Here is a 17,302-nt window from a genome sequence, read left to right as displayed (position 1 = left end):
TCTATGTACACGCACACGCACCGTCGAAAAATTTTGTGAGACCTCGTCACGACTGCGGTTATAAAAAAAAAACGTTTTTTTTTTCTGTACTTTATAGACGCCGGTTATTTTGACGGTGTATTAAAATTTTTTACAGCTAGGTGCAAATTGAATTATATCGCCCGATTCTTTATGGAATAATTTTTTTCTTCTCTCTACTATCTGTTTATTGGGTGAAAAATATCCGGGATCTAAATTCAGGAACGAACATAATTTTAAACCACGCAAACTGCTGCTTGGATGCAGCGCAACGTGGTTTAGATTTTTAATGGAATAAAAAAAGAAAAATAAGAAATATTATTCAACTCGCTCGTATTTAATGTTATTCTATAGTCGTAGCAGTAGTAGTAGTAGGCGGTCCATAAAAATTGTATATTTGAACTAGTTTCTTGTTCGACTTCTTCGCTGTTTTCTTTCTCCTTTACTTGCTTGCTTTTTTCTCCTACTTCTCTGTCTTGCAGCTTCTCATAAAACTCAACCTCTCGCTGTGCTTCGCGGAGTGGTGTGAAAAAAAAAAAAAAAATCGGTCTAGGCTATGATTTGTGTGTGTAGGCTGTTGTAATAACTTGAATATATGTATACATATATGTGGAATATTAAGTAGAGGGAAGAATCTTCGATAAATCCGTTTATTGAACAAAAATTAATATTACAATTGATCAATGTATCAGTATAGTTGTAATTATTGAACGACATTAAACAGCGTTGCGACGAAAGCTGCAGAAATTGGTAATTCATCTCAACCAATATTCTCGTTGCACAAGTTTAACATACCTAAATACAGTATGCCAAATATCTCGATGATGAAACTCGCGAAATCGTAGAATCCAAGTATTAATCGTGACGATGCGATAACTCTTGAGTAAAGATTTGTTCATTTCTTTCAATTTTTATTTTTTTTTTCTCTCTCGAAAAGAATAAGTTTCACCATCGATCGTGAAGTCTGAAATAACCAGCGAAACTTTCGCCAAAAGTTGCAAATATTCTGAGGATGATACTCTGCAAACACACACATGTATATATATATTAAAACGTTATATTACGAATCCAATGTATTAATTTATTCCCAAAGAGAAGAAGAGGAAGATGGAAAAAAAAAAACGATTAAATTTTCTACTAAAACCGTTTGTATATTGACGTCCAGATGTTACTGAACAAACATATCATGTTACGTGTAAATTTATTATTTACAAAAATTTTTTTTTCAAAATTCACGCGTCGTCCAGGATGATTCACACCTTTCCTCCCTCCCCCTTTTTTTCCATCTTTTAACTTTTCTAACTTCCGATCCTCTCTACCGCATAGTGGTTGTATACGTATACGCACAGCATTAACGTAACTTAAGCAATTGACACGGTGTGTTGACTCCTCGGGGATTTTACTCCTTTCCTTTCTTTCCCATATTTCATGTATATATATATACACACACATATTCCTCTGTATCCTTTTTCATCACCTCTTCGCACCTTCCTTCTGTAAGACACACACCAACCACCATACGACGTCGTCGGTCTCTCATCCTCGACTCTACGTTTCTGTGGTCGCGGTGGTTTACCCACGTATTATAACCCGGTATGTAGGTAGTAGAGGATATTATAAGGTAGCTGTCCACCCACGAAACACAGGCGAGATAACTATAACCCAACCGTCACACGCGTGAGACGAATTTCTATTTATTTATTTATTTATTTATTTTCATCATCTTTTTTCATCACTCGGCCCTCGTTTTCGGTATACAAAATACTACACACCACATACCACGTTTCCCTGCAATAATAATATTATTTATTTTACTTGAGAATCGCGTGTATATGTGCAGTCTGTGTGCCATGTTCGATCGAAAAGATCGCGTGGAGTGCGGTGAAACGATGCGTGGGAAGATCCAACATGTGCGCGTGTGCGTGTCTTGACTTCTTCGACTCCTTTTCTTCCCCTCTCTCTCTTTTTTTTAATTTTTTTATTTTTTAAGGTATTGTGTATATAACGTCGCGCACTTCTCTACCACCGACACCCTTTCACATCTTTTTTGCCACCTTCTAGTTTACAGCGGTGGCGTGGCACTTGGAACAACAAACCGCTGTTTAACACTGCTTGCACTCCCGAAGTAACGAGGAGTAACGTAAGCTTCCATTTCGGAGCTTGCAAGTCGTTGTTGGAAAAGTGCGTTTCTTGTTGCTTCAAGATTTCACAGTTGCGGGAAATTGAGGAAATGGGAAATTTAGAAACGTCGGGAATAGACGCCCGATTCGCCTCCCACCCCATCCTGTGTTTTCAATATAGGTAAATACACACGCGTTTATATGCTCCAAGACTAAACTTGTTCTATTTCCTTCTTCATCTTATCGTAATCTTCTCTATCAAGATGCAGTACAAAGAAAACCTCTTGTCCAGGGTTACACGCGCGGTGGTTAGATACGTAAACATTGTAACGGATATAGAGATAATCTTAGACAAGTTGTACGACCTCGTTCTTCTTTTCTTAACACATACCTTGTACCCACTTTGGTTCTGTGTCTCAGCTGCTGCTGCTGCTGTTGCTGCTACCGCTGCTGATGACACCGATGCTGTACGTTTCAGACTAACTTAGAGCAAAGAAGAATGTCTTCTAACAATGAATAATTGATGAAACTCGCGTGAGGTTGCAACACCTTGATGAAAACCATATTTGATCCTTTTAATTTTTCCGCATTTTCGCATATTCACCTGTTTGCGACATTTCGAATGGCACGTTTACTCTCAACGTCTCTGATAAGATTGAGTCCAAGATATTGTTTTTTTCTCGTCAGATTTTCTTTGTCATAAGATCGATGCTTCTTTACCGAATAATTAACGATCCTGAGAATAGAAATCTAAACGAAGATACGACTTGTTATAAATATCTTATACAAGAGAAAACTGATCATTGGTAATTTGTCAGCCTCTGCGTAGGTGTGATTGTCATGAATTACTGTACGATGATCAATGGACTCGACAAGTTACCAAGTCGCTAATATTTCATGTCGGTGTGGTTGAAAAAAGATGTCAATTTCGTTAACAATAGTTATTCCAGCATGGCTGAAATTGCGTTTGTCGGTCTTGTTTCTGCGTAATACTCTTCAATCATTTAATAAAGGTTGATTGTCTCCAGTCCTACCGTTGGCTAACGTTTACGTGTGTAAAAGCGGCAGCCCCCGGATTAAAAATTAAGTTTAAAGAAAGAAGAAAATCCTCTTTCGACTAACTACAGTGCATACGTATACGAGTACAACGCGCACATTGAACATCACGCAACTGACAGCACTTGAAGATGTTAAAAAGCCCTTGATTCGGACTTCAAAATCTCTCTCATAATGGCCTAGCCGCTAAACCACATGCATGGTCTCCCCATCTCATTATCTCAAAAACAACCTTTGTATACGTTGAAGGGGTGGACGGTTAGGTAGGAGGAAAATTACGGATGGATTATTTTTTTTTTTCGAAACTAGCTTGCGACACAATCCGGCTTACGGTCAAGTATACGATTTAAATTTAGACGCTTCCTACGCCAGTGAAAACCTGTTCCTCGAGATGAGCATACATACACTCGCTACGTTGCTGTTAGTTCCTTCTGTTGGTTGGTGCTGCTGATGCTGATGCTGATGTTGCAGCCACGTTTCTCGACGCTAAGGTATACCTTGACGGCGAGGAGGAGGACGAGGAGGTGGAGGAGGACGGTCCTCCTCGTCGTGTAGCTCCTGCCACCGGCATGGCATCCCATCCCATTCCATCCCATTCCATCCCATTCCATCGCGTGGCGTTGCATGGCGTTTCATGGGGGTGGTGGGAGAAGGACGGCGTTGTTCCCGTCCCGTAGTGGTCGCCGTAGTCTCGTGGCTTCTTCGTCCTGTTCTTTGCTACTCCTCCTCGTACGTTGTGGTTGTTTTTTCTCTTTGTTTTCACGAAAAATTTAACCACCGCGTCTCAGTTTTCAACTTACAGAATTACCGAGTGTATTAATGTGATGATCTCGTTCCTATGAACGGTTGTCAACGTCGGTGTAACCTCCGAGAAGGATCCGATTGGGGGTGGTAGGACGATGTTTCTCATTTCGCGGTCCATGGAGACACTCTATGGTTCTGTTTTTTTTTTATTTATTTTTTTTCTTTTCAAACTTTTTTCTCGCGGCATTTTGTCTACAAATCACGAATCTGCGCAGTGCACAGTAACGATAAGTGTTTTTCAAATCGCAACGGCCAATCAGTGAAACGTGGCGTGCCTTTTAAAATTCATTGCGCGTGATCGGGGTGCACGGTGCCAATCTTCACTAAATGGTGTATATAGGCGAGAAATTAGGAAATAACGATTTAGAACTTGCAGCTGATGAAGTTGATTGAATTCAGTTTGATTGGAAACGTGTTGGTTTTCTCGATTTAGAGAAAGATCAGAAAACTGCACGAAATGGAACTACGAAAATAGTATATTTATACTCGTTTATACACACAGTGACCACGTCGATGTATGCTGTTTGTTTTATCTGCTAAAAGCATATCGTTTAACCAATTGTAACGTGTTTACATAGTCAGACTATTCTCTCTGATGAAAGGTTCATTCATGGGACAAAATTAGCTGCAATTCCTTTTTAATCTGACTAGCCAAATGCTTTCAGTATTCAAAGAAATTAAAGAAATTCCTTACGCCTAAACTCTCATCGTATGTGTACCTACTTCCAATTAGAAGAGTTTTTCTCATTTATCTTCTTTGAAGGAACGATGTTTTTTTTTTTTTATCAAATTAGATTCGATTGAATTTACCTTCACCATTCCACACCTCGTTCAGTAATTCAACTGCGACTACGTGAAAATTCACCGATTATTGTCATTGGGAAAGTTGTTTCCATTCTCAATTACCAACAATCTATAATCTGCATAATCTATTCTTCGGAATGTTTCAGTGGGCGGCATGAGCCGACCTTCGAAAGCAGTGGCCCAAGTTAAAAAGGTTGCTCCACCAGCCGTCCCGGACGTCTTCCGACACTCCGGTTCGTCTTTCGGTTCCGCGGGATATGCGAGCAGCGAAGATGGCTGCTTTTTGTCGGGGAGCGGGGGCGGCGGTGACGACGGATCCTACGGAATGCCGGCCGGAAAGAGTCCCGGTCCGATTTTCACCCATCCTGGATTCGCCTTTCCCCCCGTCGTCGGGAAGTACGCCCATGCCGAGGATCAGGGTACGTCTAATTTCGCGAATAGCTAAACCCTCGACGAATTCACAGTCTTCGATATTCCGTGTATAATTCTGTTTTGTTTTGTTTTGTTTTTTTTTTTTATATCATTCGATCATTCGTTCTCATCTCACAGGTATCGACATGACTCAAAGTCCGGGCAGAGACAGTCCCGGCAGTTCTGGGTCAGGCTCGGGTTCGAGGCACTCGACCGCTTCCCTCGATTCCGGAAGAGCTTCCGGCTATCATCTGGGTCCCAGAGGACCAGGGGCCCTGGCCTCATCGCCACGCTGCTCGATCAGTTCCCTGGGAAGTCATCCGGATCGGCCAGCAGATCTCGACGTGGTACACGCCTGGCTTACCGAACTCCAGTTCGAAGAGTACTTTACTTTATTCGCTTCGGCGGGATACGATCTTGCTACCATAACCCGAATGACCCCGGAGGATCTCACAGCTATAGGTATAAATTTAAAAAGATAATCTTTCATATCCGAACAGGCATTTTAAGAAAATTACCATCATTCAAATTACTTTGAGAAGATTCAGGGTAACTGGCTTCATTCGTGGATGGTTCTGACTTTAACGTAATAGTCTCTACCATTTCCTGTCCGTATTCGGATCGAAACATAGGAATCACTGTAATTTGATAACGTAAGCGTTGTGTTTCCATTTAATTATCGACTTTTGGAGTTTTCACCATGGATTCAATTCTGATTCTTCGTCTCGTTTCGATTATTAAATAGCAAACTTATCTTCTTACATGTTTTGTAGTCAATAAACAAAACAAGATATCTTTCCATGAAATTGTCACTCTTTTGCGATGTTTTATCATCTAGTTTTCAAATACGATAGAGACATGCGATCGAGTATTCTTCTCTTTGACCTCCCTTTCACGAATTCATTAAAGGCTACTCGGTGTGTCCCTGGAATATAAATTGAGCAATTGAAAGATTAAACGCTTTGTATGGTAATAATGATTTAAAAAAAAAAAAAAAACTCCTCATCCGCAAAACTGAAATATTCCATCTCCTCGATCTCCTCGATACCATACAATTGAATTTAGATAAGTTGAATACAGTTTCTTCGTTAAAATGTTATATTCCAAGTAGACTGTAATATCTAGAGGGGTATGAATATTTTATTTCAACATTAATTACTGCTGTAGGAATAAGAATTAAAATAAAAAATAAAATTGATATTTTCATCCTGCAGGTATTAAGAAACCGAATCATCGAAAGCGACTTAAAGCAGAAATCGATAATTTAAACGTCGGTGATGGTTTGCCGGAGCATGTGCCTGGCTCGCTTGAAGAATGGTTGAGACTTTTAAGACTAGAAGAGTATTTGGGTGCGCTGCAGCAGCAAGGCATGCGGTCAGTCGAAGATGTAACGACTCTGACTTGGGAGGACCTTGAAGATATTGGTATTGTCAGGCTTGGTCACCAAAAGCGACTTCTCCTCGCTATTAAACGGGTGAAAGACATACGTGCTGGTAAACGCATACAGCCTCTCGATCTCGCTCGTCTTCCACCGCACCCTGGTCACACACAGGTACAGTAATAAAGTTTCAATTTTATGCAGATGTTTTTTGGACTATCGTTATGATAAAAAAGATTGTACACAGTTCTTCTGTTGTTTGAATTATTATATGATCTTCATTTGTAGGATGTTGTTATCCAACGTGGTGGACCAGATTTGCCGTCCCCTGATGAAGACTGCTCGTCGCCGGTACTTAGGTCGTTTCAAAGAGGAAATGAGGTGAATTCGACCTCGACGTGGCGAAGCATGTACGCTGCTATGCCTCAGAGCTTAGATTACACAGTAGCAAGGACAGGGCCTCGTGGCAAATCCCTCGAGAGCCTCGAAGATGCTCCTCTTAGTTATCCACCTTCGCCTACCCATGTTCAACCGACTCAAACTGAGTGGCGACCTCGAAGCTATGAGGATGGTGACTTGACGCCGACTAATGAAGCAGCGATAGAAGCTGGTGGCGGCACTCTACCCAGACCAAGACACTGTCTGGTACGTCCACGACCCATCGCTAAGGTAGGTTAACGGTTTCGTAGATTTGTTCATAGATTTTGAACCAAATGCTCGTATCAGGCGTATCTGAAGTTGAATCAATCTTTGGATCGGGTCACAAAATATGTTTCGTAAAAAATTTTCTTGCAACAAATTGGTATAAGATGCTTTTGAAGGGATAATATCCTGGTCTTAGTCGCTGTTAATCAGAATATTTGTTGTAAGAAAATATTTCATCAACAGTTCTGTATATAGCAAACAAAGATCAGAATCTGTTCGTAGTTTTACCTGTTGGATCTCGTCACAATGCCGTTTGTGAAAGTTTCACGCGAATTCGTTCCACCTTGACGATCCACATCGTCTTCAAGACTGTATAATTGAAGGGTATCAATTATACTTATTGTGAAATTTTTAATCACAGGTCACCGCCACTCCTGGACAGTTTAAATCGTTGCCGCGCGATTTTGATAACAAATATCAACTTACTTACGGGCTTGAGAGCAGCCCCCATTTACCGAAACGTCGACCACCGTCGCCGCCGCGACGCCAGAGTTCTCGTGAAATTGGGACATCAGTTGGTGGAGGAACGGGAGAAGTTGTAATAGATTGTAGCGGTCCTGTTCCGACAGCTTCCTGCGATGAAATGATTCCGCCACCGCCGGCTCCAGCGCCTGCACAATCCGCCCAGTCACAACAAATCCGACCACACTCCTCCATGTCAAGATCCTGGGGCAGCGTAGGTGTTAGTGTCAATGAAGAACACGAGCTAATTGCCTCTCTCGCCCTGCAACATCGCAACGGATCTGACGCTAGTTTTAAGGTGGGTTTTTAAACTTTTTATCAAACGTGCAGGGGTTTTTTTCACATCAACTGGGGACCTGCATTTGTTGCAAGGAACCTTTGGATATTCTGATTTTATGACTAGCTGGATTTTTGAATTGTCAGATTTTAGTATGAGTGAAGAAGAACGGAAGACAACCCATTCATAGTTCGAACGTTATTCAGATAAATCAATTGAATAATCGTAAAATTGTAGGAAAAGGATGTAGCAAGAAATATGTGTACAACAACGTCGAATTTATTCTTCGTCTTTTGTCTATTCGAACAGTTTTTCGGAAACTTTATGATTGATTACTATATCTGATTAAAAACTTTGTGGTGCCTGGATAGTTCTATAGTTTCAGAGCGTAACGCTGATCGATGTTACATAAGCCAACTGAAAGATGTTTGACATAGACAGATTTAAATGAAAACATGGTATTCGTACCGGAATTAGCAGTAAATATCGGCTTGTGCTAATCCTATAAAAATTTTTCTACAATTTCCAGTCAAGTTCGAGCACTGAATCAGACTCCTTACCGTTTGCGAACGAAAATGCAGGGACAATAAAACAGAGAGCGGCGAGAGCACAGGATTACACAAGTCCTCCGATGGGTGGCATGATGGGACATCATCATTCTGGTGCGGGAACTGGTCAAGAGACCGGGGATGTCTTGAACGACATCGGGAACATGCTTGCCAATCTTACAGACGAGCTAGACGCCATGCTTGAAGAGGAGAAACGTCAGGGCCTCAATCCCTAATTACTGCCTTTGCCCGCTACTGCTGTTCGCTCGTAGCGCAATTATTGTTGCCATAGCGATGAAGATAATTGAATGAATTTATTTAATACGTGACATTCCCTCTGACAACCAAGAACTGTGCGCACGCGAATTAAGGATGAGGAGGAGACGTGGCTTATCTAAATATTGACACTACCGTATTATATCAATTAAAAATGGCACAAATTCAAGATCAGTCAATGGGGCAGCTCTCCATATTTTAGGTATCTAGTTTTATTGAGACCCCTTTGTAACGTGTATCGCTCTTATAGATAGCATATGGTAATGAGAGTACTTGACTTATTACGTTGAAATCAAATCGTTAATTCCAGTCAATAAAATGCAAAATCATTTTGGCTTCGTATTTAAATTTAGGTTGAACGAATTTGAAGTATGACCCGGATTTGAATATAAACACGTGCTAGTTAATCTATTTACGCGTAAACGGAATCATTGACATGATTCTAAATATTTAGTTTACCACAGTTATGCTGGTTTGAGGTATGTAATTGTTAACATTACTTCCATCAGTTACTAAACACGACGTTCTCTTGATATTTGAATAATTTTGCTATTATTCTAGTTATGTTTATCCAATTTCAATGAAACGGTGATTGAATTTGTTTTATGGAAATCGTGTGAATTGAGTTGCCACTATAAAAAAGAACCGTATGAGTCGATAAATTAGGTACGTTTACATAAATTGAGAACGCACTAACATTATTTATTGCTTACAGTAATATTATATATATAGGTAGTCAGGTAATAATGTACAACGGTTATTATTGTATATGGCAATAACAATGTGAATATAATATTACTGTAATACTATAATATAAAAAAATTAACAAACAAAAGAATAAAGAAACCGACGTGCCGCAACTCCTTTTCTCTTTTATACACGTGCTACGAGACTGCAGAGAAACGCGCACAGTGGTCTACAATTACGCTGTGCTGTGCCCACACACTACTTAAGAATTATTTACTTAACTCTTAAGATTATTCAAGTACAGAAAAAAAGAGCCTGTTCAATTCAGGCCATGGACTTGTCTTGTTAACTACTATAGGTGTATAGTTACATATAGATGTTATTGGCAAGCAGTGATTTTGAGTTTTGTACTGACTCACTATGAACATGGTCATGTTTGCTTTTATTTCTCTTTTTTACGAACGTCCTTGTTCCTTTACCACAATTTTTTTTTTTTTTTTTACCGTCGATAACTGGACATGGATCTACATGGTAGTATTCAAATGATGATCCGAAAAGGTTATACTAGCTGACGGGCTGCTATATTTTGATGTTTATTATTATACCAAATCAACGATGAATTTTAATGTTTACATATATACAATTACAGATTTATTTACACTATATAAAAAGTATCTCTATCGACGAATGTCAAAAGTTTTATTATAAGTTCCTAGACATTTATACATAAATATCTATGTAGGTAATATAAAAAATCGTTATGTATACATTATTGTACGAAGCGAACTATCCCCTTATCGGAATACTTACCTACTTCTCGTGCCGCTATTTCTTGCATTGATTTAGTGATGCGTATAGCACGCATAAATACGTATATTACTATAAATTAGTTGATATTTTAGTAAGTGATGGTGATGACATCGAATTACAGGTGTGCATATATGTATTTGCCGCGTGGAACTTTGAAATAATTCAGTGACAGGTTGCGTAGAGTACTTACTGATCACTACTTGCCTGTGACATATACATATTATATATATAAATATATATTATACTAGTTATAGTTTTTGTACAAAGGTATGCGCCGATCAGTCTCGCTCGGCGAGATGTGCGTCCGCCTAAGCTGTATTGTACACCCCTCCCCCCCTTCCATGTTGGTTTAATATTCATTAAATATAACATTATAATGAAGAGAATTGTTATTTGAATAAGACCAGTTCATCTTACTGATGCTTACCTTATTTAAGCATCTCATTTGACTATAAGTAACGACAAACAATTTCGCATAGGTTGAATCGTGCGGAAAACGTATTTACACTTAATCACATTGAATTATTCATCGTGATACTTTCGACCAAAATACAAATGTGTAAATCATGTGTTCTACACCACCGCTTTCACGTTGAAATAGTTATAGTTTGTCGGATTCGAGTGTACTATTGATGAAATCGTATATCAGACGTTACTTCTTTAACAAAAATCGTTGCCAGCAACACATCATGAACAACAGACCGAAAACATGACACTTTTTTTTCTAATTTTTCTGCTGCTGGTCTTCCCTTCGTAACTTCTCGACCGTTGATACTAAGCTCTTTTCGCTGCATTTTCTGAGTTCCTGGGGCTCCAATTAGTCAGAAAATGGTCGTACAAATCGAATCTGAGATCCTTTGCATTTTTGGGAAAAATTTTCGCGATTCTGAGAAGTGCTGGAATAAATTCTTTTATGCGACATTCCGACGTAATTTTGCAAGAGAAATCGATTGGGCGCAGTCCCAATACGCTGCGATCAACGCATCAAAAGTTACAGCCGAAAAACGAGAACCTGTGTTTTCGACATTTTTCAGCAGGTGCTTTTTCCTTCGTAACTTCTCTCCTGTTGATCCCACGCTGTTTTCGCTGCGTTTTCTGAGTTCCTGGGGGTCCAATTAGTCAGGAAAGGGTCATTTAAATCGAATCTGGGACCAAAAATTTTTCGGCTGAAAAATGAAAAAAAAGCAAGGCTAACCCCTTTGCATTTTTGGCGAAAATTTTCGCGATTTTGAAAAGTGCTGGAATAAATTCTTTCATGCGACATTCCGACGTAATTTTGCGAGAGAAATCGATTGGGCGCAGTCCCAATACGCTGCGATCAACGCATCAAAAGTTACAGCCGAAAAACGAGAACCTGTGTTTTCGACATTTTTCAGCAGGTGCTTTTTCCTTCGTAACTTCTCTCCTGTTGATCCCACGCTGTTTTCGCTGCGTTTTCTGAGTTCCTGGGGGTCCAATTAGTCAGGAAAGGGTCATTTAAATCGAATCTGGGACCAAAAATTTTTCGGCTGAAAAATGAAAAAAAAGCAAAGCTAACCCCTTTGCATTTTTGGCGAAAATTTTCGCGATTTTGAAAAGTGCTGGAATAAATTCTTTCATGCGACATTCCGACGTAATTTTGCGAGAGAAATCGATTGGGCGCAGTCCCAATACGCTGCGATCAACGCATCAAAAGTTACAGCCGAAAAACGAGAACCTGTGTTTTCGACATTTTTCAGCAGGTGCTTTTTCCTTCGTAACTTCTCTCCTGTTGATCCCACGCTGTTTTCGCTGCGTTTCCTGAGTTCCTGGGGGTCCACTTAGTCAGGAGAGGGTCATTTAAATCGAATCTGGGACCAAAAATTTTTCGGCTGAAAAATGAAAAAAAAAGCAAGGCTAACCCCTTTGCATTTTTGGCGAAAATTTTCGCGATTTTGAAAAGTGCTGGAATAAATTCTTTCATGCGACATTCCGACGTAATTTTGCGAGAGAAATCGATTGGGCGCAGTCCCAATACGCTGCGATCAACGCATCAAAAGTTACAGCCGAAAAACGAGAACCTGTGTTTTCGACATTTTTCAGCAGGTGCTTTTTCCTTCGTAACTTCTCTCCTGTTGATCCCACGCTGTTTTCGCTGCGTTTTCTGAGTTCCTGGGGGTCCAATTAGTCAGGAAAGGGTCATTTAAATCGAATCTGGGACCAAAAATTTTTCGGCTGAAAAATGAAAAAAAAAGCAAGGCTAACCCCTTTGCATTTTTGGCGAAAATTTTCGCGATTTTGAAAAGTGCTGGAATAAATTCTTTCATGTGACATTCCGACGTAATTTTGCGAGAGAAATCGATTGGGCGCAGTCCCAATACGCTGCGATCAACGCATCAAAAGTTACAGCCGAAAAACGAGAACCTGTGTTTTCGACATTTTTCAGCAGGTGCTTTTTCCTTCGTAACTTCTCTCCTGTTGATCCCACGCTGTTTTCGCTGCGTTTCCTGAGTTCCTGGGGGTCCACTTAGTCAGGAGAGGGTCATTTAAATCGAATCTGGGACCAAAAATTTTTCGGCTGAAAAATGAAAAAAAAGCAAGGCTAACCCCTTTGCATTTTTGGCGAAAATTTTCGCGATTTTGAAAAGTGCTGGAATAAATTCTTTCATGCGACATTCCGACGTAATTTTGCGAGAGAAATCGATTGGGCGCAGTCCCAATACGCTGCGATCAACGCATCAAAAGTTACAGCCGAAAAACGAGAACCTGTGTTTTCGACATTTTTCAGCAGGTGCTTTTTCCTTCGTAACTTCTCTCCTGTTGATCCCACGCTGTTTTCGCTGCGTTTTCTGAGTTCCTGGGGGTCCAATTAGTCAGGAAAGGGTCATTTAAATCGAATCTGGGACCAAAAATTTTTCGGCTGAAAAATGAAAAAAAAGTAAGGCTAACCCCTTTGCATTTTTGGCGAAAATTTTCGCGATTTTGAAAAGTGCTGGAATAAATTCTTTCATGCGACATTCCGACGTAATTTTGCGAGAGAAATCGATTGGGCGCAGTCCCAATACGCTGCGATCAACGCATCAAAAGTTACAGCCGAAAAACGAGAACCTGTGTTTTCGACATTTTTCAGCAGGTGTTTTTTCCTTCGTAACTTCTCTCCTGTTGATCCCACGCTGTTTTCGCTGCGTTTTCTGAGTTCCTGGGGGTCCAATTAGTCAGGAAAGGGTCATTTAAATCGAATCTGGGACCAAAAATTTTTCGGCTGAAAAATGAAAAAAAAGCAAGGCTAACCCCTTTGCATTTTTGGCGAAAATTTTCGCGATTTTGAAAAGTGCTGGAATAAATTCTTTCATGCGACATTCCGACGTAATTTTGCGAGAGAAATCGATTGGGCGCAGTCCCAATACGCTGCGATCAACGCATCAAAAGTTACAGCCGAAAAACGAGAACCTGTGTTTTCGACATTTTTCAGCAGGTGCTTTTTCCTTCGTAACTTCTCTCCTGTTGATCCCACGCTGTTTTCGCTGCGTTTTCTGAGTTCCTGGGGGTCCACTTAGTCAGGAGAGGGTCATTTAAATCGAATCTGGGACCAAAAATTTTTCGGCTGAAAAATGAAAAAAAAGCAAAGCTAACCCCTTTGCATTTTTGGCGAAAATTTTCGCGATTTTGAAAAGTGCTGGAATAAATTCTTTCATGCGACATTCCGACGTAATTTTGCGAGAGAAATCGATTGGGCGCAGTTCCAATACGCTGCGATCAACGCATCAGAAGTTACAGCCGAAAAACGAGAACCTGTGTTTTCGACATTTTTCAGCAGGTGCTTTTTCCTTCGTAACTTCTCTCCTGTTGATCCCACGCTGTTTTCGCTGCGTTTTCTGAGTTCCTGGGGGTCCAATTAGTCAGGAAAGGGTCATTTAAATCGAATCTGGGACCAAAAATTTTTCGGCTGAAAAATGAAAAAAAAGCAAGGCTAACCCCTTTGCATTTTTGGCGAAAATTTTCGCGATTTTGAAAAGTGCTGGAATAAATTCTTTCATGCGACATTCCGACGTAATTTTGCGAGAGAAATCGATTGGGCGCAGTCCCAATACGCTGCGATCAACGCATCAAAAGTTACAGCCGAAAAACGAGAACCTGTGTTTTCGACATTTTTCAGCAGGTGCTTTTTCCTTCGTAACTTCTCTCCTGTTGATCCCACGCTGTTTTCGCTGCGTTTTCTGAGTTCCTGGGGGTCCACTTAGTCAGGAGAGGGTCATTTAAATCGAATCTGGGACCAAAAATTTTTCGGCTGAAAAATGAAAAAAAAGCAAAGCTAACCCCTTTGCATTTTTGGCGAAAATTTTCGCGATTTTGAAAAGTGCTGGAATAAATTCTTTCATGCGACATTCCGACGTAATTTTGCGAGAGAAATCGATTGGGCGCAGTCCCAATACGCTGCGATCAACGCATCAAAAGTTACAGCCGAAAAACGAGAACCTGTGTTTTCGACATTTTTCAGCAGGTGTTTTTTCCTTCGTAACTTCTCTCCTGTTGATCCCACGCTGTTTTCGCTGCGTTTTCTGAGTTCCTGGGGGTCCAATTAGTCAGGAAAGGGTCATTTAAATCGAATCTGGGACCAAAAATTTTTCGGCTGAAAAATGAAAAAAAAGCAAGGCTAACCCCTTTGCATTTTTGGCGAAAATTTTCGCGATTTTGAAAAGTGCTGGAATAAATTCTTTCATGCGACATTCCGACGTAATTTTGCGAGAGAAATCGATTGGGCGCAGTCCCAATACGCTGCGATCAACGCATCAAAAGTTACAGCCGAAAAACGAGAACCTGTGTTTTCGACATTTTTCAGCAGGTGCTTTTTCCTTCGTAACTTCTCTCCTGTTGATCCCACGCTGTTTTCGCTGCGTTTCCTGAGTTCCTGGGGGTCCACTTAGTCAGGAGAGGGTCATTTAAATCGAATCTGGGACCAAAAATTTTTCGGCTGAAAAATGAAAAAAAAGCAAGGCTAACCCCTTTGCATTTTTGGCGAATATTTTCGCGATTTTGAAAAGTGCTGGAATAAATTCTTTCATGCGACATTCCGACGTAATTTTGCGAGAGAAATCGATTGGGCGCAGTCCCAATACGCTGCGATCAACGCATCAAAAGTTACAGCCGAAAAACGAGAACCTGTGTTTTCGACATTTTTCAGCAGGTGCTTCTTCCTTCGTAACTTCTCTCCTGTTGATCCCACGCTGTTTTCGCTGCGTTTTCTGAGTTCCTGGGGGTCCAATTAGTCAGGAAAGGGTCATTTAAATCGAATCTGGGACCAAAAATTTTTCGGCTGAAAAATGAAAAAAAAGCAAGGCTAACCCCTTTGCATTTTTGGCGAAAATTTTCGCGATTTTGAAAAGTGCTGGAATAAATTCTTTCATGCGACATTCCGACGTAATTTTGCGAGAGAAATCGATTGGGCGCAGTCCCAATACGCTGCGATCAACGCATCAAAAGTTACAGCCGAAAAACGAGAACCTGTGTTTTCGACATTTTTCAGCAGGTGCTTTTTCCTTCGTAACTTCTCTCCTGTTGATCCCACGCTGTTTTCGCTGCGTTTTCTGAGTTCCTGGGGGTCCAATTAGTCAGGAAAGGGTCATTTAAATCGAATCTGGGACCAAAAATTTTTCGGCTGAAAAATGAAAAAAAAGCAAGGCTAACCCCTTTGCATTTTTGGCGAAAATTTTCGCGATTTTGAAAAGTGCTGGAATAAATTCTTTCATGCGACATTCCGACGTAATTTTGCGAGAGAAATCGATTGGGCGCAGTCCCAATACGCTGCGATCAACGCATCAAAAGTTACAGCCGAAAAACGAGAACCTGTGTTTTCGACATTTTTCAGCAGGTGCTTTTTCCTTCGTAACTTCTCTCCTGTTGATCCCACGCTGTTTTCGCTGCGTTTTCTGAGTTCCTGGGGGTCCAATTAGTCAGGAAAGGGTCATTTAAATCGAATCTGGGACCAAAAATTTTTCGGCTGAAAAATGAAAAAAAAAGCAAGGCTAACCCCTTTGCATTTTTGGCGAAAATTTTCGCGATTTTGAAAAGTGCTGGAATAAATTCTTTCATGTGACATTCCGACGTAATTTTGCGAGAGAAATCGATTGGGCGCAGTCCCAATACGCTGCGATCAACGCATCAAAAGTTACAGCCGAAAAACGAGAACCTGTGTTTTCGACATTTTTCAGCAGGTGCTTTTTCCTTCGTAACTTCTCTCCTGTTGATCCCACGCTGTTTTCGCTGCGTTTCCTGAGTTCCTGGGGGTCCACTTAGTCAGGAGAGGGTCATTTAAATCGAATCTGGGACCAAAAATTTTTCGGCTGAAAAATGAAAAAAAAGCAAGGCTAACCCCTTTGCATTTTTGGCGAAAATTTTCGCGATTTTGAAAAGTGCTGGAATAAATTCTTTCATGCGACATTCCGACGTAATTTTGCGAGAGAAATCGATTGGGCGCAGTCCCAATACGCTGCGATCAACGCATCAAAAGTTACAGCCGAAAAACGAGAACCTGTGTTTTCGACATTTTTCAGCAGGTGCTTTTTCCTTCGTAACTTCTCTCCTGTTGATCCCACGCTGTTTTCGCTGCGTTTCCTGAGTTCCTGGGGGTCCACTTAGTCAGGAGAGGGTCATTTAAATCGAATCTGGGACCAAAAATTTTTCGGCTGAAAAATGAAAAAAAAGCAAGGCTAACCCCTTTGCATTTTTGGCGAATATTTTCGCGATTTTGAAAAGTGCTGGAATAAATTCTTTCATGCGACATTCCGACGTAATTTTGCGAGAGAAATCGATTGGGCGCAGTCCCAATACGCTGCGATCAACGCATCAAAAGTTACAGCCGAAAAACGAGAACCTGTGTTTTCGACATTTTTCAGCAGGTGCTTCTTCCTTCGTAACTTCTCTCCTGTTGATCCCACGCTGTTTTCGCTGCGTTTTCTGAGTTCCTGGGGGTCCAATTAGTCAGGAAAGG

The 17,302-nt window shown here is 40.7% G+C and overlaps 1 protein-coding gene across 6 annotated transcripts in view; it reads left to right on the top strand.

Moving 5' to 3' along the window:
* LOC107218138 (caskin-1) overlaps nucleotides 1–10,737 on the top strand; it is a 53,560-nt gene extending 42,823 nt beyond the window's left edge. For all 6 annotated transcript variants that reach the window (XM_046730939.1, XM_046730941.1, XM_015655908.2 and 3 more), the window contains 6 exons: nucleotides 4,949–5,221; nucleotides 5,352–5,675; nucleotides 6,428–6,765; nucleotides 6,880–7,260; nucleotides 7,658–8,056; nucleotides 8,565–10,737. In XM_046730939.1, the coding sequence (XP_046586895.1) occupies nucleotides 4,949–5,221; nucleotides 5,352–5,675; nucleotides 6,428–6,765; nucleotides 6,880–7,260; nucleotides 7,658–8,056; nucleotides 8,565–8,819 (1,970 nt within the window). In that variant the 3' untranslated portion in view covers nucleotides 8,820–10,737. The remainder of the gene's footprint in view (nucleotides 1–4,948; nucleotides 5,222–5,351; nucleotides 5,676–6,427; nucleotides 6,766–6,879; nucleotides 7,261–7,657; nucleotides 8,057–8,564) is intronic.
* Nucleotides 10,738–17,302: the final 6,565 nt, after the last annotated feature.

The sequence above is a fragment of the Neodiprion lecontei genome, chromosome 2 (genome assembly GCF_021901455.1).
Source record: "Neodiprion lecontei isolate iyNeoLeco1 chromosome 2, iyNeoLeco1.1, whole genome shotgun sequence".
In the NCBI taxonomy this organism is placed as follows: Eukaryota; Metazoa; Arthropoda; class Insecta; order Hymenoptera; family Diprionidae; genus Neodiprion; species Neodiprion lecontei.
Note: the sequence above shows the minus strand (reverse complement) of the source record. Positions and strands in the feature narration are given on the sequence as shown.